Below are 22874 nucleotides of genomic sequence, written 5' to 3' on the forward strand. Positions count from 1 at the left end.
GACAGCCCTAGTGCTGGTGCTATGCAAAATACGTCTCGGAATGCGTGCTGATCAAAGGAGATTGGTGGATCAAAGAGCTGGTATGCCTGGACTAGGGCTACACGATTCTTGCAAAAATGTGAATGCTTTTTCTCCCTAAGAATTGAGATCACGATTCTCTCACACGATTATTTTTTCAATAAAAACATTTATTGCACTCTCTTAAACAGACAACATAACATATCAAAGTGCTTGACTTAAATATAACATATGAAAGTGCTTGACTTAAACTTAAAAGTACAAAATAACTCTAGTCTCTTTTCCTCTCTTACACCAGTGAGCGGGGCGCGCGTGCATCGTGGCACTTTGCTCTTGTCAGTCAGCTCAGGGCGTCATCTGACAAGCACGCGTCATTTGACAAGCGCTCCGTCAAATGACCACTTTCGGTTCTGACCTTTGTCCCGACTAGCGTCAGAATGTTATGAAGTGGACGGCCATTTTGGATAATCACGCTGTTTTTACCGGTACACACATTACAAAACATCTACAAAACTCATTTTACGTGGGATTTTTATAAACTTTGGACTGTATGACTATAAAACTTCAGGCTATGGAACCGTTGTGTTATCCAGCTCCTACCTCTCATCTGGAACCCAAAAACAGGAATCTGGCGACAAGGCAACACAAAAGTAAGAAAATATATTGAATGTTGAATTAATAGCATGTTTTGCATAGGGGAATGGGAGCGAGTGTTTTAATGCAACTGATCTCCATTTTGACGCAAATGCGAATACATCAGAATCGTCGTCATTTAGAAATGAGATTGCATACGTCTATGAATCGAGATTGTGTTTTTTTTTTTATGATTAATCGTGCAGCCCTAGCCTGTACTATGAAAGGCGAAAGACTGCGGACTGTCCGTCCACATGGTGTATGCACCCTGTACCTCCAGACTATGTCTGAGAGCCTTAAGTCCCGAACCAGGATATCGGTCTGTGTCCAGGGTCACCCTGTGATCTCTCTACTGTCCTTTCCTTCCAGGTCGGATGAGAAGCTGGAGCTCCAGTGGACGCTGGAAGGCCACCAGATGGGCGTGGTGTCGGTGGACATCAGTCACAACGGAGCCATCGCCGCCTCGAGCTCGCTGGACGCTCACATCCGTCTCTGGGATCTGGAGTCTGGCAAACAGATCAAGTCCATGGACGCAGGCCCAAGTAAGAACGGACCGTATGGGCCGTCTTCACCCATCCAATAGTTACATGATTGAATTCACCTTCACCTGGCAGCGCGCACTCTCCCTAGGAGAGTGTAAATTGGCTCCCATAGTCGAGCGGACTGTACGCGGACTGGACTCAGCGGAGGTCTACTGGACTCTTTGAGCTTTCATAGTCTAGCGTACCTCCACGGACCAATTTCCTACATGTCTCGCGCCAGTTTACACCTCGCGCCAGTTTGTGTGACACCAAGTGGGCGCCGCGGACGTCCGCGCGTCAGAAAATAGGAGCTTCGCACTTGCACTCTGCTCTGGGTCTGCTTTGACTCCCTTTTGAGTCCGCTTTGAGCCCGCGGGAGTCTGCTCCATGTATGGTCCGCTCGACTATGGGAGGGCCTTAACGTGTGGAAGGTCACACTACCTCTCCCAGATCCTTCCCTTGCTGTGCAGGCGCCCCGACCGAACTGTAGGAGTCTCTGTTTACAACGACCAGGACCCACCCACGCCGGCTTCCCACCCACTAACACTGCCAATTGTGTTAGTGTGGATGGTCGGCCAAGCCGGAGGCACCATAGCCGGATTCGATCCCACTGGCTCTGTGGTGGTAGATAGACGCTTAGTCCGCTGCGCTACCTGGCCGCCCCGAGCCTGGTCTCTTTTGAAAGATAACATTCTGATGTTTCTGATATAATAAAGTAAATTCACTTTTAGTGCTAATGAAATTGTGTAACATAGGTCTGAACTTGAGTTGAACTTGTGTACTCATGTTTTTCTGTAGTAGTTGCAATATCCCAAAGTATATTTCCCCAAAAATTGGTATGGCTAAAAAAAAAAACTGGATCCATAGCCTGAAGTCTTGTAGAGTACATGTACAAATTTCATAAAAATCCCTTCAGAAATGAGTGATTAGAGCGATTTTTGGTAAAAAAAAGAAAAAAAATCTCTGCAGGTTTCAGTTCTCTCATAGACTCCAATGCATTCCGTGTTCTTTTCTCTTCCTGTTTTCACTTTCACGATAGGTGACTTTTCACCTATATCACTGATTCACTTAAACCCCCGTGGGGTATCATTGGAAAGCCACACTCATTGGTTACAACCCTGTCCAATAATATTCAAGATCGCCAAATGATTGACGGAGCTAGAGCCTCGGGTGTCGCGGATGGTATTGGAAAAAAAGAAAAGTCTGCCGTGTACTTTGGCGCACGCCTTACATATCGGCATGTAACTCGAGAACCGCTCAACGGATTTTGTCGCCCGAGTGAGACGGCAATTGACAGGCTAACCTGACCCAGACGTAGACAGCCTGTCCTCCTGTCTTAACTCTAACCTGACCCAGACGTAGACAGCCTGTCCTCCTGTCTTAACTCTAACCTGACCCAGACGTAGACAGCCTGTCCTCCTGTCTTAACTCTAACCTGACCCAGACGTAGACAGCCTGTCCTCCTGTCTTAACTCTAACCTGACCCAGACGGCCTGTCCTCCTGTCTTAACTCTAACCTGACCCAGACGTAGACAGCCTGTCCTCCTGTCTTAACTCTAACCTGACCCAGACGGCCTGTCCTCCTGTCTTAACTCTAACCTGACCCAGACGTAGACAGCCTGTCCTCCTGTCTTAACTCTAACCTGACCCAGACGGCCTGTCCTGTCTTTACCAATTAATTTACACATGACTCCAACTTGCAATCTTTACATACTGAGATCTGAAAACGTCACTCACCTCAGCACCTAAAATAGACCTGTACTGTGCATTTCTTCATTACAAGGATTACATTATTGTAATTGTAAGTGGCACGATAACAAGACGTCTTCTGCTGTCATTGTAGTTGATGCCTGGACGGTAGCCTTCTCCCCAGACTCCAAGTACATCGCCACAGGAAGCCACCTGGGAAAGGTCAACATCTTTGGAGTGGAAAGTGGCAAGAAGGAGTACTCGCTGGACACACGAGGGAAATTCATTCTGAGCATCGCTTACGTAAGCAAACCTCACACCTTTTGTTAGTAGGGGTGGGGGGGAAATCGTTACAGCATATAGTGTTGTGATATTATAACAATACACTGACAGCAAAACCTTTTGGTTGACAATCCAATTTTGCTGCAATACAAATTATTGGAGTGAGGTGAACAGAATGAAAAGTTGGATAAAACAGAAGTTTTATAAAAGCAAACAAAGTTTTCCGTTGGGGACATCATTTGCAGTTGATGAAGAGTAATAAATCGTGATGTATCGCAATATCGTGATATTATCATATCGTGACTCTAGTATCATGATAATATTGTATCGCAGGGGCCTCTGGTGATTCCCACCCCTAGGTGCTGGCATCTAGTCATAACCAGAAATGATACATTAACACATTGTGTGCTAGCCGGATATGGCGATTTATCGCTTGGATGCCAGCACGTTAATCAATGGGAGGACGAGCACATTTGCGAGCGATTAAACTATATCTTAAATTATGGCTATGTGTCTAATACACCCGTCGCTTATCAATGACTTGCTTGCAGTCAACATGTACGAAACGGATTGTTTTTATCAGTACATTTCCGTTTTTTTAATACGAGTATAGTTTGAGATTTCTAGAAAGAAAAAAAGATTCCGCGATAATAGCCATTTACTGGAATACACAAAACACGTTGTCATTTTCCGGCTGATTTATGAATCGTTTTCAAATAAACGCTAGATTATCGAGAGTATTTGTGTTCTTATGCACGATATAAAAGCGGGCTGGAAAATTATTTATTCGTGTCGCGCTCAGCGCCTAACGCCACACACACGTTGTGAACGCTGTGAAAAAGAACTCTGATTAACCCAAAACTGGTAACAGATTCCTTACATCAGACCAGATCAGATGTTCTGCAAGAAGATGAATCCAATTCCTGATCGCCATTCCAAATATTGATCGCGTTTATTGATCCAACGTTATAGTCCGAAACGCATAATCGAAAGCTGTTCCGAGCCTCCACAGTGAATCTGGTAACAGACACTGCTTGCCAGAGATGGGGAAACCTGGACCGGAGTTTTTCTCTGATGCACCTTTTCACTCAATCCAATGATGTGCATTACCATCCGGGAGACGATAGGGGGCGGTATTTGCCCTTTTCGAGCTCAGAGCCATTCCCAATGATAACGTCAGGCTGGACCAGGGTTTCCGTTAGAAAAAATTGTTGCCGGTCTCCGTGACCTGCAAGATTTCAATCTACCGGACAAATGAGATTAATTCCGGTCATAGTTTATTGAGCTTTAAAACAATTGAATAAAGAATGTCATCCTCAAGGCATGTAGATTTATAATATTATTACTTAAAACTATAGGCTACTTTTGCGTATACAGTCATTAATATATTCCAAATAAAATAAGTCCCTCGATACTCCGTGCTGCTGCTGACTTGAAATAAAATAGACTGCGTATGTGGGCAGTCGGTCCGACACTAAACAGCAGTCTGTTATAATCACATTTTTATGAGCTAACGAATTCCGTTATATTGGACATTTGTATTAATTATATCAAGCGAAGAACTGAGAAATGTTGCAGAGAGAGACGGCAAGTTCGGCAACATTATCGTGGGTTTGCGTGATGTTAGTATATCTCCACCTCCCAACGACTTGGTGCTGGTCATAATGTCCGGTGAAAACAACTCCCTCCAAGCACAACTTGACCACCCGAACCGTACCAAAACAGGCCAAAATTAAATAGCCCATGCGACGAACGATTCATTACATTCGTTTCATCGTTGCTCCACCAAGCAGCCGGTCCAACAATGTTATCAGCGCGAGCCGGCCGCAGTTAGTTTGCAAGAAGCATCCAGCTGCAGACCCGCAGAGCAGCTTTCCAGGTCTGGGGACCGCACTGTGCCAGCAAAGCTGGTGGGTTCTGTGGGTCTGCAGCTGCATGCCTTCCGCAAATCCAGCAGCAAGCTCTCGCTGAGCGAAGCAACGACAACAAACGCAATGATTGTTTCGTTCATCGCATAGGCCACCCAACTCCAGCCCATCCAAATACAATTCAAATAATCAAACTGTGCCCAGAGGGAACTATTTTCACCGGACACTATGACCGGAGAGATTAAATATGTCGGACTTCAACAGATTTTGCCAGTCAAATACCGGTAATTACCGGCTAACGGAAACGCTGGGCTGGACGCCCGATTGCTTTTACCAACGCGTTCGTGTTTCCGCGTCTGATTGGCCAGGTCATGTGACATGTACGCCCAATCGTGGGACCGCAAGTTTCTACATTGGTTAAGCTTAGGCGCTCTTTCGAAGTTGGTTAAGGTTAGCGTTTGTCTTAGAGCATGGCGATTGAACGCCTGCCCTGATTCCAAACTCTAACCTTAACCAACTGCGAAAGAGTCGCCTAAGCTTAACCAGTGATAAACTAGGCGTTAGGTAGTTTGCAGGCTGTTCGACCCGGAAATAGGCGCAGAACTTGCCGTCCCACGATTGGCGCACATGTCACATGACCTGGCCAATCAGAGCGCAAAACGGGAACCCAGAAACACGAACGCATTGGTAAAAGCATAGACGCAGGCTGGACGGATGAAAAATTAATGGATATCGCTAATAAAAGAAATAACGAGAAATCTCGTTATTGGCAACCAACGCATGGCGAGAAATAACGAGAAATCTTGTTGTTGGCAACCAATGTGTTAAAAGTGTGCAGGCTTGAGTGAGGGAACTTCATTTTCTTTAAACATCTCCTTAAACTCCTCCCCCATTCTTTCCAGCTGTTTCCAATGCTTTATTTGAGCTATAGCATTTATATAATGAGTGATATATTCTAACCCAAGATGCCCCTTTATAATTCACACCTCCCTCTTATCCATTGTGTAAATATTGTATATAATCTTTTTTTTTCTACTTTTTTCTCCCCATTTTTTGTTAAAATTTTTTCTCCTGTCCCCAATTTCGTATTGTCCAATTCTACCCTCCTCTGTCTCGAACGTTGATAGGCCCACAAGCCGGCTGCAATGTGGACGAAGCCTTGCATCACGTGTCCCCTCCGGTACTCGAGGAGGCAGCCGTCGCATCTTTTCACCTGCACAGCGCAATCTCTCAGCGGCGAGGGTCTGCGTCGGAGGGACACGCCGCCCTCGTCGCTTCCTGATTCTACTGCGCAGGCGCACCAACCGACCTGTAGGAGTCGCTGTCCACAACGTCCGATCCCCACCCACCAGCTTCCCACCCCCTAATACTGCCAATTGTATTAGTATGAACGACCAGCCAAGCTGGTAGCAACGCCGAGAGCTGGGCTCGAACCCAGCATCTCCTGCGTTGGTGGCGAGCGCCTTGCCCACTGCGCCACCTAGCCGCTCTATTGTATATAATCTTAAATAAAAAATGTTGTGCTGTAACCAAAACCTAGCAATGATAATGAGGTATAAACGTCCATTTTCACTACCCTACTGTTTTGTCTCTTTATTATTTGCATACATAAATATAAAAACAGCGAGACAGACATGCTCGGGGTACAAGCGAGCCTGGGTAATTTGTAAGTAACGATTCAGCCGGCCAGTCTTCTGAAAACAAGTCATTACTCTTTTAAAGGCTAATAGTGAGCCTCATGTTTATAAATGACCCCCAGGGACGCCTCCACTTCAGAACCCGCTAGATGATTAAATACATTGAGTAATGAGACATTTCCGCGTAAGTGGCTTTGGCTGAATTAATCATGGCAATCACAAGCCCCATTGATGACCGCTTTACATATATATAGACAACATGAACAGTAGGTTCCCTGCCGCGTCTTCTTGTTGAGAAGTGCATCACTAATCACTAACCTGAGTGTCGGGAACCTTGGCAACCTACACAAGCTTCGGCTGTGGAATATCACTGGTACTTTCTCTCAGGAACTCAAACTGTAGTTTGATTACGAGGTTGATGGACTTTTTTCTCTTAGCTAGGTTATCAAATACCTTTCTGCATTTACTGAAGTATATTTTTGTTTATCTCGTTCCGTTTTGATTCTCAGAGCCCAGATGGAAAGTATTTAGCCAGTGGAGCCATTGATGGAATCATTAATATCTTTGACATCGCTACTGGCAAGCTACTTCATACGTTGGAAGGTATGTATCAGGGTTTCCGGACAAATCTGTTAAAAGTCTGACATATTTAAATCTATATCAATATCAATCTCTAATCTATCTATTTATCGATCTGTGAGTTGTGTGAGTATGTGGGGGGGGGGGTTGTGTATGAAGGTTGAGTGACTGTCTCGTCTCTTGTCAGGTCACGCCATGCCCATCAGATCGCTCACCTTCTCCCCCGACTCCCAGCTCCTGGTCACGGCCTCGGACGACGGCTACATCAAGATCTATGACGTGTGAGTTAACCTGAGGACTTGCTCACGACTAGGCCTGGCGACGACCTTTACTCCGTAGAGCAACGACTTTCAATTCAACCCATTCATGGTTGCAAAATCTGGGGTCTTTGTGGAATAGAATGTTATGTTGCGTTTTCTCACTCAAATTAGTTATATATTCTATTATTGCCATGAGGTCTGAAGCAGAATTTAGACCTCATTTAGGTGTAAGAGCTGAAGATTTTACATCCAGGTGACATCACACATTTGATGGTTCTGTGGTTTCTAGCTTTAGGAGAGAGATGCACGAAGTGTCCTGTGGCTTCAGGAAGAACACATTAGTTATTAAAACGGATGGTATTCACCTTTTGAGGAGATGTTTTCAGCATTCCCTTAAATTATGGCTAAAAAATTAAGGTGGGGACGCAAAAATATATTTTCATGTGACAAAGTCGGGGTGGAGATGAAGCAGGAAAGGAAGACTCATTTGAAGAGAAATGGTTCTGTTCTCACTTTGATGCCTACTGTTGGGAGCATTGCCCATTTACCGGTACATTGCCCAAAAAAATGTCCAGCTGCATATAGGTCTCGCCATGGCTTTCGGGGCTAGTCTCTGCGAGACATCTGCACCACTTTGACGTTCGAGTATAACATTTGCCTAACTCATTGGTCGCCAAAAACGAGTATACTCACGTTTCGTCGCCAACGCTTGAGCGCCAAAACAGAGTATACTCGTTTTTTTATCCTTTGATCTCTTTCCTTTGATCCCCGTTCTAAACACTCGCTCAGAGCTGCCTGTGTCTCCCTGGCACAGCTGCCTACATTGGAATTGTAATGACGATCGAATCCCGCCAGGTGGCAGTATTGCCTACATTTTGAATTTTTACCTCAGCTGCAAAGAGCACCAGGCCTTTATTAGAGAGAGGCTTATATAAGAGGCAGGCCTTAATTTCTAAAAATGACACTCATGGACGTAATCCATTCTATTTTTTTATATGTACATTGTCTGTCTACATTTATTTGGACTAACATTGGTATTTAAATGTTGAGTGCAGTTGAGTAATTGTGAAACTGTGGTGGATTAATGTAATTCACACACTGAAGTTGGAACTGTCTATACTAGGTTACGGGGCCCGCACGGACCATTTTGCGTGTGGTACCTTCTCGACTCTACCAGAGCCATAACATGCAGGCAATAGCTTTATCATAGCATCATGATCTGTAATGTCAACTGGACAACGCCAGCCCTGCCTGCCAACGCCATATAGATAACGAACGTTAACTAACGTTGGTTTGCAAACGAAGCCAACGTCATCCAGCCGACACCACATATCTAGCTATGACAACAACGTTAGCTAATGCTAACGCCAACGAGAGGGAAACGTTTGAATACCCTCCACTATTAGAGGATTTACGGTACATCAGCTAATGTAATTGGCTCCCAGACCCAAGAATAGATTTAACAGCGGTACTTTTTTTATCGCGCGATAAGAGTCCGCCGTTAACTTAGCCCGGTAACGGCTTAATAGAAACTCTTGGGTGCCTAAGACTTTTGCACAGTACTGTGTTTTCTATCCACTTTAGCTAAAAACACACACTATATATATATATATATATATATATATATATACACACACTACTGTGAGACAATAATCACACACAAAGGGATAATGGCTTATAACAGACTTAATGATTTTATAAGTTGATGATGATGAAGTTGATAAGGAAAGCGCTGCGCTAAAGCAAGTCTCATCTCAGCCGCGGCCGCTAACTGACGTGACAACATATACTCGATGTTCACGATATAGTAATTTACTACATCTCATGTAAAACAAGCCACGATACATCGAGTATACTCGATATATCGCCCAGCCCTACGAGCAACCCGAACGATTTGGGCATAATGCATATAACGCGGCATATCTCAAGATCTAGGAAAAAAGACTGGATTATTTTGGAAAGGGGCGATGTTTAGCATGGAATAGCGTACAAACTAAAGTATGTAGAAATGAACTGGTTAGTCAGTGTTGGACTATGAACAATGCCTGTCAAATGAGCCATACTATTGTCTCCATAGCTATAATACAGAACACACGATGGGTCCGCAAACATTGCTAAAATGGTCAATAACGCTGGCGCCATTGAGTAGAGATGGGAAAACAGCATGACGGTCAATGAGTTAAGAGCGGACCGCCCTACCAGTAAGCAGTAGCTGATAATGAAGGTTTAAGTCACGTTGTCACAAATGTAATTTTACTGAGTTGAAATTAGATTAACATTTAGTTTATTTGACAGGGACAAGGCACATTAAAATCAAATGTTTTATTGCCGTTTGTGGGAAGGAAGGGGTTAATGCACACAGCAATCTCCCGTCCACAGTCCAGTATATGGTCGAGGTCTAGTAGTGAGGTTCGGTACACAGAGATGGGTTCTCGGACAGTCCAAGGAAGGGCGTGGCGGAGGGTAGTCAGGCAGGGGCCATACACGGAGGGGGTTCTCAGCAAGGGCAGTAGCAGTGAGGGATGGGCGTGAGTAATCGATTACTCGCAGCTATGAGAAAAATCTCTTAAATTATTAATAATCTTTATAAAAAAATTTAAAATTATTTTTTTTTAACATATGTTTCACATGTATGTGTAAGATTATAACTGTTTGTTGGTTTCCTTAAACATATACGTGAATGAACAAAATTACGTTTAAAAACAATTATATTCAATTATTATTATTATTATTTGTTTTTCTTTACGAGTAATACACAATCACTAGAGTATAGCATGCGATCAATCTATCTGGATTTTTCTTAAAAATGCCCATCCCTAAGTAGCACCAAAACAGATCATACACGGCGTGTTAATGTTCTCTTTACTCACGTCCACCATGGATTTGCTGATCAAGGTTCTCCAATCCAGTCTGTTCACCCTTTTTCTTCCTCTCCAATCAGTGTTTTAACGACCCGCAGCCGCGCTCCGTGAATTAGACACAGGTGTCGTTACTCTGGCCGATTGTGGCGGAACTCCAAATGGGCATCGGCCTGATTGCTGTACAAGCTGTTTTTGTCACCGGAACTCTAAGATGGGCATAGACACACACAGTGGGAAACGCACATTTCTGTTCTCTCTCCTCTCCTGCTTCTCTGCCGGCTGCCACAATACATTGGTCCATAGAATAAAGGGAAGTTATAGTAACACTGGAAATGAATATACTATGGAGATGGAGACATACATTGGTTCATAGATCATAGATAAAAATAAGAGTATAGTGTCAAGGTATAGCACAAAATCTATATACCTGATGCTATACTATACTGCATAGTTGATTACTGATCAGCCATGACTTCAAGTGATTAGAAAAGGATCTGTACGTGGTGCACTTTTTTAATGTTTTCCTGGCAGTTTATTCCAGTCCTGCGATTGAGAATGAGCCTTTTGGCTGAATGTGCTCTGTCTGAAAGTTATAGCACCGTCAACCTTGACTCTGCTGTTGAGGGATGAGGGAGGTGTTGTTGGCTCCGCTGAACTCCTTGTTGTCGTCCTGCAGGCAACATGCCAACCTGGCCGGCACCCTGAGCGGCCACGCGTCATGGGTCCTCAACGTGGCCTTCTCCCCCGACAACACCCACTTTGTCTCCAGGTAAAACATGGAAGAAATGGAATGTAAATACTTTTCCCAAGGACTTCAGTGTGATTGTTCAGACATGCTTTATACCCACTGGCAGTGGTTCTCAATAGATGTCATATAAAGCATAGATGCGATAAGAAAATATGAGCAGCTTCTGGCTAACGAGCTAAATTTACTGGGAAAAGTATCATTATAGGCTGATTTCATTCTATTTTAATATTCTATTTTAATGCAGAGAAGTATCATAGGCTGATTTCATTCAATTTTAATGTTATATTTTAATGCAGAAAAGTGTCCTTTCCTCCCTCTCAGCTCATCTGATAAGAGTGTAAAGGTTTGGGACGCCAGCACCAGGGCCTGTATTAACACATTCTTCGACCACCAAGACCAGGTGAGAAAGACGGCCAGTACACAACCTCCCATCCTCCCAGTGCACTGCGTCCCTACAAGTGTGCATCTGTTCAGGTTTCCCTGGCATGAGAACGTTTTGGAAGTCTTGTGAGGAGAGCGAGGAATTATCCTAGCAGCCTGATGTGTGAAGGGTTTTTCTAGGTGAGAAAATCAATATCATCACCCTGGAGCTTACTAATCCTCATACAGACTGCCATCATTAGCTGTCTGCACACGGACGCCTTCCCCGAGCCCCATCCCCTTTTCAACAAAGCTGCCGATTGAATAATAGGTTGAGTCCTCAGAGAGAGGAGATCAGAGGTCTGACACGTTTTCTGTTTTTCTTCTCGTCATCATGAAAGAGACTGTGCTGCAGAAGCCAGAGAGTCTCACTAGGAGGATGACTTACAGGCTATTAAATCATCCCTCCAAGACTTTGTTCCCCTAATTGGGAAATCGGCTTCAGCTAATTAGCAGTCAAGCTTTGCTTTTTTAAGACTATTGTTATTTTTCAGTGCATTTGTGTCGGTAAAGAGCATCTGTGACCAGAACGATTTTTAGTTTGACCTAGTTTACATATGATTTAGTGTGTGACCTTCTAGAAGCTCAGAAATGCTCTCAATGGGTTCAGGATTGCTTGTGAACGGGCCGCTGACACGATGCAGACATGCTAACATCTAGTGTCACCAGAGCCCATGGTGGACGTCACTCTTATCCCTTTTACACCGGCCAGGCTCCGTGCTGGAGCCGGTTCCCGAACGTAATCTCGCACAGGCCGGCGCGTTCAGACCGGGATTAATTGGTTCAGAACGTGACAAATCAGTGCTCAGCTGGCACCGAAAAATTGTTGGTTTTTCCTCGCGAACCGTGACATCATCAGTGGGCGTGCCATATTCTAGGCTGTGAAGACGAGTAAACGGGGGAAAGTAGCGAGTGAGCGCGCGAGCGCACACACAAAAGAATACACGCACACACACGCTGTATACGTTTGAAATGAATCGTTACAGCAAAGTAGGCTTCTATTATTCGAACAACTTCAAATCTGGACCATATGCTCCACAGCCAGCGTACTAACCAGTTGAGCTAAACGGGCCGTCATGAATTGCTACTGACTAATCCATCATTTACACTTTTCAAGTGCCAATTGCGGTTGTCGTCCAGTATTGGCATTAATAAATCAGATGTCATGCTAATATGTCATGTTCTACAGTAGGACTTACTACTATGATACCCATTAAAACAAGTCATTAGAATAATAGAAGCCTACTTTGCTGGAATAATTCATTTCAAATGTATACCGTGTGCTTTTGTGTGTGCGCTCGCGCGTTGAGGCTCGCTAAGCCTTTCTCCACGCATTATTTTTACCTCCGCCTGAGTAACGCCCTCGTTGATGACGGAGACGGTGGAATGTTGGTTCTGCTTAAATGGGTGTAAACGCAGGCTGGTTCGCCAGAGAGCACCAAGGTTCAGAGGGTTCAGAACAGAGCTGGAGCTTGAACCGGAGCCCGGGCGGTCAACATAAATAATCGAATAAGGGCACAGTTGGTACGAAAGTGATGGTGACGTCTTGATGGAGCGCCGAGTGCAAAGCGGATGCAGATAGGCTACATAATTTATGATAAATGTTTTATTGAAATCTTTATGACGAGTCATATACTATAATAGTATAATACTATAATATTAGTGTAGCCTAATCTTTATCTGCAACTGTGAATAAAAAACCCAGGCTTCGAACTATTCGGTACAACACTGCGTTTGTGTGTCTGTGTGTGTTTGGGTTTTCTTGGTGAAGTTACAAGATAAGACTGAAAATAAAGAACTAAATGAATGAATGAAAATACAGCCATTATATGTACAGTATATACTGACTCAGAGTCAGCAGCCTTGATCATACAATTTACCATTTTATAATGATCATGATTGACATAGTGATCCACCAATCCAGCTTTCTTTAGGCACCAACACTCATCCACCACTGTAGAATACACTCATCCACCACTGTAGAATACACTCATCCACCACTGTAAAATATACTGTATGTAGAGGAGTACAGATATAGTGGTATAAATACACATGTAGAGGAGTACAGATATAGTGGTATACATACACATGTAGAGGAGTACAGATATAGTGGTATAAATACACATGTAGAGGAGTACAGATATAGTGGTATACATACACATGTAGAGGAGTACAGATATAGTGGTATAAATACACATGTAGAGGAGTACAGATATAGTGGTATAAATACACATGTAGAAGAGTACAGATATAGTGGTATAAATACACATGTAGAGGAGTACAGATATAGTGGTATAAATACACATGTAGAGGAGTACAGATATAGTGGTATAAATACACATGTAGAGGAGTACAGATATAGTGGTATAAATACACATGTAGAGGAGTACAGATATAGTGGTATACATGTACACATGTAGAGGAGTACAGATATAGTGGTATACATACACATGTAGAGGAGTACAGATATAGTGGTATACATACACATGTAGAGGAGTACAGATATAGTGGTATAAATACACATGTAGAGGAGTACAGATATAGTGGTATAAATACACATGTAGAGGTGTACAGATATAGTGGTATACATACGGGTCATACTAGATCATTGTAGAAGATGATCTAGATCGGTCAGTTCTCGTCCTCATCTCCTCCCGTCTTGACTACTGCAACTCACTCTACGGCATCAGTGCTGATCCATCAATAGACTCCCAACTAGGGATGTCCCAATCGCCTTTTTATGCTTCCGATCCGATCCCGATCATGTGATTTTAAATATCTATCGATCCGATCGTTTCCGATCCGATCTTTCACATTAGTAATCAATTTTGACGCATTTTTGTCTGAAACTGGCAGAGCGAGACAAGCCCACCTGTTGCCTATAGTCCGGGGCGCGAGCGCGGAGGCTTTTGTTATTACATTCACCCTGAGAAATGTGCTTCTGCTTCATATGAGAAATATTAAAAGTTTCAATATATGTTTGCACATTAGTATACATTCAGTGTTCGACTTACGTAATGGTCCATTCTGGTCTGAAACGCCGACGATAATCCTCAGTCACGTTATCCTCCAGGTGAAAAGTTAGTCTGAAAACTTCGCCTCCAGCCTGTCCTCCTTGCAAACATTGCAACTGGCTTGACTTTCTATTTTAAAATGCTTAGTTCCAAACCTCTGACATTAAGTCTAGCTGCTCAAGTCAGTGGATATTAACCGTGTTTCGGGAGCGACGTGTTGTACTGTTGTTGTGATGTGGAGCGTGTAGCGTGTAGCCGGTCTAAATTAAAGGGAATGTGTTTGTTGCAACGGTGTAAATTAAAGGGGAATGTGTTTGTTGTGGACAATTATTCTGCTCTGTGTGACAATAAATACATTAATGATGATATATTATATGTAATTTAAAACCAAAACTAAGGCCTCTGTATGAGTTTAAGACGTGGACATGGTCATGTTTGTTGAATAAAATCTTTCTTTTTTTGACTGCAGATTTTTATTATTATTTTTTCCCGATCCCCGATCCTCTGAAAAGCATGTGATCGACGCCGATCCCGATCACGTGATCGGATCGGGACATCCCTACTCCCAACTGGTCTGGAATGTATCCGCCCCACTTCTAACTCGCACCAAATCACCACATCACCTCAGTCCTAAAAGACCTCCACTGGTTTCCTGTCTCCCACCGGATCAACTACAAAGTCCCCCCCCCCCATATCTCACTGACCTTCTCCCCCTCCCTACCAACCCTCTCAGACCCACCTCAGCCTCCCTTCTCCCCAAGTCCAACCTTCAGAGTTTTGGGGACTCATAGCCTTCTCCAGGGCAGCTCCCAGGCTCTGTAACTCTCCCTCTCTATATCAATACATCAGAGACTCAAGACTCTCTCAGTTTCCTTAGACCCCCATCCTTGTGTGTTTGTGTTGTCTGTCTGTTGTTTGCCCCTTAGTGTAAAGTGAATTTGAGTTCTAGAAAAGCACTATTGTAGTAGAATTTAAGCAGTCGAAGGCAAATGACTTTCAGAGGAATACAGTTTTATTTATTTATTAAGCCTTTCACTACCGCACTACAGACGGTTAACCTTCTGTAGTGTAGTTGTGAAAGGGTTAACCATTTGTCGTGTGGCAGTGAAAGGGTTAACCTTCTGTATTGTCACAGTGAAAGGGTTAACCTTTTGGTAGTGTGGTAGTGAAAGGGTTAACAAAACCGGAGGTAATCTGCAGACAACCGAATAACATGAATCGCACATCATCTTATATACACTGATTTTCTGAATACACCTGCTGTGAGAACACAACTCTTATCAATCCAATATTTGCTACCCGTCATTGGCTGTGTGCATTAATGGTGGACTATGCCCTCATGGTTTTATTTGATTTCCAGCAGGGCATTTGGCATCTCAGTGTTGAGATAAGGTCATGTTGTTGTGTTCTCTTGGCAAGTGGTCATGCTAAGCTGAACACACAGATAACAGGTGGTCATGCTAGGCTGAACACAGATAACAGGTGGTCATGCTAACTGCTAAGCTGAACACACAGATAACAGGTGGTCATGTTAAGCTGAACACACAGATAACAGGTGGTCATGCTAAGCTGAACACACAGCTACCAGGTGGTTTTGACATAAACCAGGACATTGAACATCTCTGTGTACATTCTCTCTGACAAGCAGTCACAATTACGATGAATCACTGTACAGATGCAATACATTATAATTTTGTATTTATTATTTTCCACTACATTATATAAGTCCCATTTACTATTATTATTACTATTACTGTTGTTATTATTACTATCCTTGTTATTATTATTTATTATTATTATTAGTATTAGTATTATTAGTAGTAGTAGTAGTAGTAGTAGTAGTATTACTATACTTTTTTTAATTAGTAGTAGTAGTTCACATCTGTCCTGCTCCTTTCTGGCCTCAGGTGTGGAGTATAAAATACAACAACACAGGCTCAAAGATCATCTCAGCGGGAGACGACCGCGCCATCCACATCTACGACTGCCCCATGTGATGACAGACAGACAGACGGACCAATAAGATCATGATCAGGATTCCCTGCTTGGAAATTAAACCCATGAAGTTTCAAATTGGAAGAGTGGGAGTGGGATGAGGGCCTACACACTGTGCGCTGGCCTACACACTGTGGTCAAATAAAAGGGTTGTTTTTGTATTTTCTGTTCCTTTTGTACTTTCTTTCTTATTATTGCTGAATTTTGTGTGCATAGCTCTTGGTTGCGCTTACAATATTTATTGATAACACATTATCAATGTTCTGGGTTTTAACGTCTGCAACATTATAAATTGTACAGATTTCTTTTTACATTATCAATAACATGGTTTTTCACAATAATAAACCCACCTGAATCTCTGCTTTGATTCTAATTTGATTATTATTATATATATTCTTTCCATTTAATTTGTTGATTTTGACAGGGACAATGTAGATAAATCAACATTAATCACATCGGTGTGATGAGAACCATTCTAACGAGTATTTCATACTGGCTACTGGTCATTGAAGCTATAGAGTGGTAGAATTCTAAGATAGGATTATTTGGCGGAAATTACAACAACAACAAAACCACGCCTGAAAGGGTTAAACATAGTGTGAATGTGCCAGAGTGAGGCCAGTTTTGCTCATTCATTCATTCATCTTATTTTGTTTCACACATGGTAGTGTATTACAGTACATTACAAATTCCTATAATTCATTTAGTTATTATAATCAAATACACCCATAAGCGAAAAGGAGCAGGAAGAAGAATAAATTCTTATTAACACTTTCAGTGCCTTTGATTAACGTTGATTAATGTCCTTGGATGCCAGCATCCACTTCAATGATAGCGTTAAAAACGCATAATCTATGTTTTAAATTATGGCTATGTGTCTAATCTGCCCGTCGTTTATCAATGACTTGTTTGCAGTCAACATTGTCGAAACGGATTGTTTTTTTAATCGGTTCATTTCCGTTTTATAGCATTTCGAAAAGCTATCGGTTTCTCGAAAATTTCAGGAAAATAGAAAGATTCCCTCATAAACAGCATTTACTGGAATATTCTCGAATACACTAGACACGTCATTTGTCGGCCTATTTATGAATCGTTTTCAAATAAACGCTAGATTATCGATATTATATGTGTACTTATGCACGCTATAGAAGCGAGCTGAGAAATCGATTATCTTATTTCCTCAACAGCACACGCACACACACACAACACATACAGGGCACGCTGTTATCTCAGTGAAAACAGCTCAGATTATCCTAAAACTGGTAACATAGACTCCTTCCCTTAGATCAGATGTTCTCCAAAAAGATTATTCCAATTCCTGATCGCCATTCCAAATATCGATCGCGTTTATTGATGGATTATTGGCTGCTGAAAATATATATTCCAGGCTGCTTTCCATCTCGCGATCACTTCCCTCTTCATCAGACGGCTCGCCAGCATAGTGGAGCCAGTAGGCTCCCCCCCCACACATCCACCAGTGTAATCGAATGGGCTGCAGTTACACAGGGATAGACGAAAGGGGGCGGTATTTTCCCATCAGAGCTCCTAGAGGGGCTGCTGTACCAACGGGAGACTCGGTTGATGAAATATGAATTCAGATCGCGAATAAAAAAAATTGCGTCGTCGGCATTCAACGGGCGGGGCGAAATAACGACATAACACGTGGCTGGCACTCAGTGTTAATACCTGCCCCCTATCCAATTAAATAAAGTAAATTTGATGGGATGCGCATACAACCATTACTTGCACTTAAGTGCAAATTTAAACAAATTCAAAACAACTAGAACAAAAACTAGCAACAAATTCATCTGGATTCCCTGGCCAGAATGTGATGAAGACAATACAGTACCTGACCTGCTAAGACTGAATCGATTGGGTTTTAGTTGTCGAGTTGCCTGTATCTGACCATCACTGTTTTTTTTTATGCCAACCTAATTTTAACAAATATCAAAAGAGAGACTATAGTAAAAAAAAAAACTGGTATTAGATGACAATGCTGAGGAAAGGTTCTCTAATATGAGATTGATTAATTGATTGAAAACTTTATTAACAGATTGCAGAATGGGTAGCATACAGTACGGCTCAATACAATTGAGCCGTGATCATATAAGACACAGACACAGTCTAGACTTTTCGTTAGACTCCATAGTAGAAAATCTCAACAATACATTGTCATCTACTAGGATACTGTTGCTCCATTAAAGGCTAAAAAGAAATCGAGTGACAGAATTTCCCCATGGCTAAACAATAGCAGTGTTAATCAAAATAAATGAACCTGTCGAGCAGCTGAAAGAAAACAGAGAAAAACTAAACTCACAGTTCACCGTGATGCATATAAGTTAGCCATGGCCACCTACAATAAATCAATACGATTGGCAAGAAAGGACTACTTCTCCACAATTATCTCAGAGAATGCAGGAAACTAGAGTGTTATTCTCCATGATTGACCAGCTGCTCAATGCCCCCCCCCACCCACTAGTGTCTGCATCAAAATGTGAAGAACTTGCACTGTTTTTCAATGACAAAATAACGTAAATCAGAGCTAGCATTACCTCAAATGTAAACACAGACACCATCTGCAATCCCTGTGTAACCATGGGAAAATGCACATGCATTACTGAGCTTTATAGAACTATCATGGAGATGGTGATGGATTCATCCACCTCTTGCGTTGACCCAATACCTACAGCATTTTTTAAGCAAATATTCGACAGTATCTCAGATCATGTCCTATATATAAATACAATATATAAATACATCTCTTCTAGCTGGCATCTTCTCAGACGCATTCAAAATGGCTGTTATAAAACCCGTACAAAAAAAGATCTCCCCTTCATCACTAAAATACTTGAAAGATTTGTTTCAGTCCAAATAAAAAAAATTCTCAAAGAAAACAGCATCCTGGAGGAATTTCAATCAGGCTTCAGAGCATGCCACAGCACTGAAACCGCTCTCACCAAAATGATCAGTGACCTCAGATTAAACGCTGATGCTAATGAAGGTCTCAATTCTCGTCCTCTTAGACCTAAGTGCTGCTTTTGATACAATTGACCATAATATCCTAATTAATAGATTGGAAAAATGTGTGGCTCTCTCTGACTGTGTATTAAATTGGTTCACAAATATTAAAGGGACACAGTACTATGTCAAGCTTGCATCATGTATCTGAGAAACATGACACCTCCTTTGGAGTTCCACAGGGGAGCTGCCTCAGTCCACTATTGTTCTCCCTATATGCTTCCACGTGGGGATATCATCAGAGAACACAATGTATGCTTCCATAGCTACGCAGATCAAAAGTTAAATAAAAAAGAGTGTTATATACTCTACACGGGCTACCGATAACTTTTAGAATTGATTTTAAGGTGCTCCTCCTTGTATACAAAGCACTAAATGGAACAGGACCAAGCTACATTGCAAATTCACTTCTTTATTATATATCCCCAAGAACACTACTGTCATCTACCACTTGTTTACTAAAGGTTCCCAACAATAGCCAGACAAAGATTGTGGATGCAGCCTTGATGGATAACATTTGAAGACATGATTATTGTACTGTAAGTGATTTTTTTTTTACTGCATGCCTTTTGTCCTTTCTATTGTATGCAGTGTTGCTTGGGGGTGTGAGCCCCTTTGGAGTGGTCAGTTTTCCAGGTGTTTCGCGCATTGGTCTTTGTTGTATCTTCATCTGGGATGCAGTTTCTGGTGGGGTGTGTCATGGTTGGGGGGGATGCGGATAGTTTGAGTGTACTTGGATTGTTTGATGGGTACGGTGATTGAGTGTAGGGTGTCCTTGTGTACGTAGGTGTGTGGGCCCCTGGGATCCGGCGGCTGCTGGCGCCTATGGCTTCGGCTGGGCCTTTCCTGGAGTTGGGTGCTGGTCTCTTGCATGTGCTTTGATGGATTTTGGTTGGTTTTCATTGTTGGGCTCCCTTGGTTCGCTGGCGTTTTGGGGATTCCTTTCGTGGGGCGCTCTGTGGCTTCTGCAGTGTTTCGGGGGGGCCCGGGGGTCCCTGTGTCGTCTCGGACCGCCCGTGGTGCTGCATGTCTTCTCATTTGACCGCTGTTGTGTCTGTCTGCTTGAGTGTTTGGAGTCATTGCCTTGCTGCACGGCTCCTTTGGAGTGGCTGCAGGTCCTGGGGTGCATGACCTGTCATTCCTCTGTGGAGTTTGGGGTGGGAGCGTGGAGTTTGCTGGTTTCCTCGTGGTGGCGGGAGGAAAAAGGGAAAATTTTGAGGTGGCGTGTTTGCGTTATCGTCCACCATTTTGGCACTGTGCCTGTCATTGTGCGTGGTGGGTACTATGTTCTTGCTTTCGGAGTCTGCGGAGGAGTGGCAGGTCGTGTGCTCCATGGCCTGTGGCCGTGCAGGGGGGGGGGGGGGGGGGGGGTGACAATTCTGGATGTTCGGGCGGATGGACATGGTGGTGGTTGGATGGGGGGGGGGTGGCATTGTGGATGGTCTGGGATGGCACTGGGACCTTTGGGGTGCTGTGGGGGTTGTGGTGGGTTCTTCATGTGGGGAGTCCCTGGGGTGTCTGTGGGTTGGGGGAGTTCAGTGGTAGGGACTGGCCGGGGTCTGTCGGGGCACATGCGGGAGACTGCTGTTCGGCTCTGGGGGGTGTTTGTGTGCACGGGATGTTTCATGTTTGGTCATTGTATTTGGTGCATGGTCAGGGTGTAATCGGGCTGTTTGTGTTTTCCCTCGGTCATGACATGCTTTATCAGGGGGTGTGTCTTGGATGCGGATGTGGTGGGGATTGATGTGTGGGGTGTTTGGGGGACTGGCTGTTCCGGTTCACATGCTTTTGAGCAACACTGTTTTTATGCCTATTCTTATGTCTGCACTTTCTACATTGCACTACTTTTATTGTCTTTTTATATATGTCTGCACTTTAGGCATTGCTTTTATTCTGTCAACTGTAAGCTAATGCTATGCCTATGTTCATTTTATGCTATTTGCTGTGAAGCACTTTGAGCTGCAATCCATGTATGAAAGGTGCTATATAAATAAAGGTATCATTATTATTAAGATTAATACTACTTAACTGCAGAATATAAGACATATCACATGTCATTTAACATTTCATATCATAAAACATTTGTTCCATAACAATAGGTAACATGGGTAAAAGTAGGCGTAAAACAACTAGACCACAGCTTCAGGGCAAAAGCTATTGTCAGAAATCCCATTTTTAGACTATGACTATCTGATCCAATCATTTTGTACCATCCATAAAATCTGTTCCACAAACGTTGTTTTTGTATTCCAAAATGTATGGAAATGCTTCAGAATAAGTATGAGTAGGTACATTTGAAGAGTTTCACACAAAAATAAGATCCACCATTTGAAAAAGCCTTGATTGGACGAAAAAAGCCTTGCTTGGATGAAAGTAAAACTCACTATGTTGAGCCTTTCATTTTATGATACAAACATTTACAAAATATATAATTTATACTTTCCAAAATAATAACATTTTAGATGTTGAACTCATCTGTGCTTTTTGAAAGGAAGATAGGCTAATGCTAATACAAATAATAAAAAGTAATAAATTATTTTAAGAATTGTTGTTTTTTTGTTTAAATTGATTCCAGTTATACAGAATTTCCTCTCATTTTCTAAATTGTCTTTCTTGACCAGGTGACCTCTGACCTCCACCTATTCAGTGTATTACCAGGAGACTCTGCTCACCTATTCAGTGTATTACCAGGAGACTCTGCTCACCTATTCAGTGTATTACCAGGAGACTCTGCTCACCTATTCAGTTTATTACCAGGAGACTCTGCTCACCTATTCAGTGTATTACCAGGAGACTCTGCTCACCTATTCAGTTTATTACCAGGAGACTCTGCTCACCTATTCAGTGTATTACCAGGAGACTCTGCTCACCTATTCAGTTTATTACCAGGAGACTCTGCTCACCTATTCAGTTTATTACCAGGAGACTCTGCTCACCTATTCAGTGTATTACCAGGAGACTCTGCTCACCTATTCAGTGTATTACCAGGTGACTCTGCTCACCTATTCAGTGTATTACCAGGTGACTCTGCTCACCTATTCAGTTTATTACCAGGAGACTCTGCTCACCTATTCAGTGTATTACCAGGAGACTCTGCTCACCTATTCAGTGTATTACCAGGTGACTCTGCTCACCTATTCAGTTTATTACCAGGAGACTCTGCTCACCTATTCAGTGTATTACCAGGAGACTCTGCTCACCTATTCAGTTTATTACCAGGAGACTCTGCTCACCTATTCAGTTTATTACCAGGTGACCTCTGACCTCCACCTATTCAGTTTATTACCAGGCACAGCAGTAGCCTAAAAGCAGTGGTTCCCAGGACCCACAA

At 42.9% G+C, this 22874-nt stretch overlaps 1 protein-coding gene across 2 annotated transcripts in view; it reads left to right on the forward strand.

Moving 5' to 3' along the window:
* Positions 1 to 16884, forward strand: part of skic8 (SKI8 subunit of superkiller complex) — a 30617-nt gene extending 13733 nt beyond the window's left edge. For both annotated transcript variants that reach the window (XM_084316749.1, XM_084316750.1), the window contains exons 5-11: positions 1021 to 1193; positions 3016 to 3164; positions 7158 to 7251; positions 7415 to 7508; positions 11025 to 11117; positions 11418 to 11496; positions 16438 to 16884. In XM_084316749.1, coding sequence (XP_084172875.1) covers positions 1021 to 1193; positions 3016 to 3164; positions 7158 to 7251; positions 7415 to 7508; positions 11025 to 11117; positions 11418 to 11496; positions 16438 to 16527 — 772 coding nt within the window. In that variant the 3' untranslated portion in view covers positions 16528 to 16884. The remainder of the gene's footprint in view (positions 1 to 1020; positions 1194 to 3015; positions 3165 to 7157; positions 7252 to 7414; positions 7509 to 11024; positions 11118 to 11417; positions 11497 to 16437) is intronic.
* Positions 16885 to 22874: the final 5990 nt, after the last annotated feature.

The sequence above is a fragment of the Notolepis coatsorum genome (assembly GCF_963971535.1).
Source record: "Notolepis coatsorum genome assembly, chromosome: 6".
Classification (NCBI taxonomy): domain Eukaryota; kingdom Metazoa; phylum Chordata; class Actinopteri; order Aulopiformes; family Paralepididae; genus Notolepis; species Notolepis coatsorum.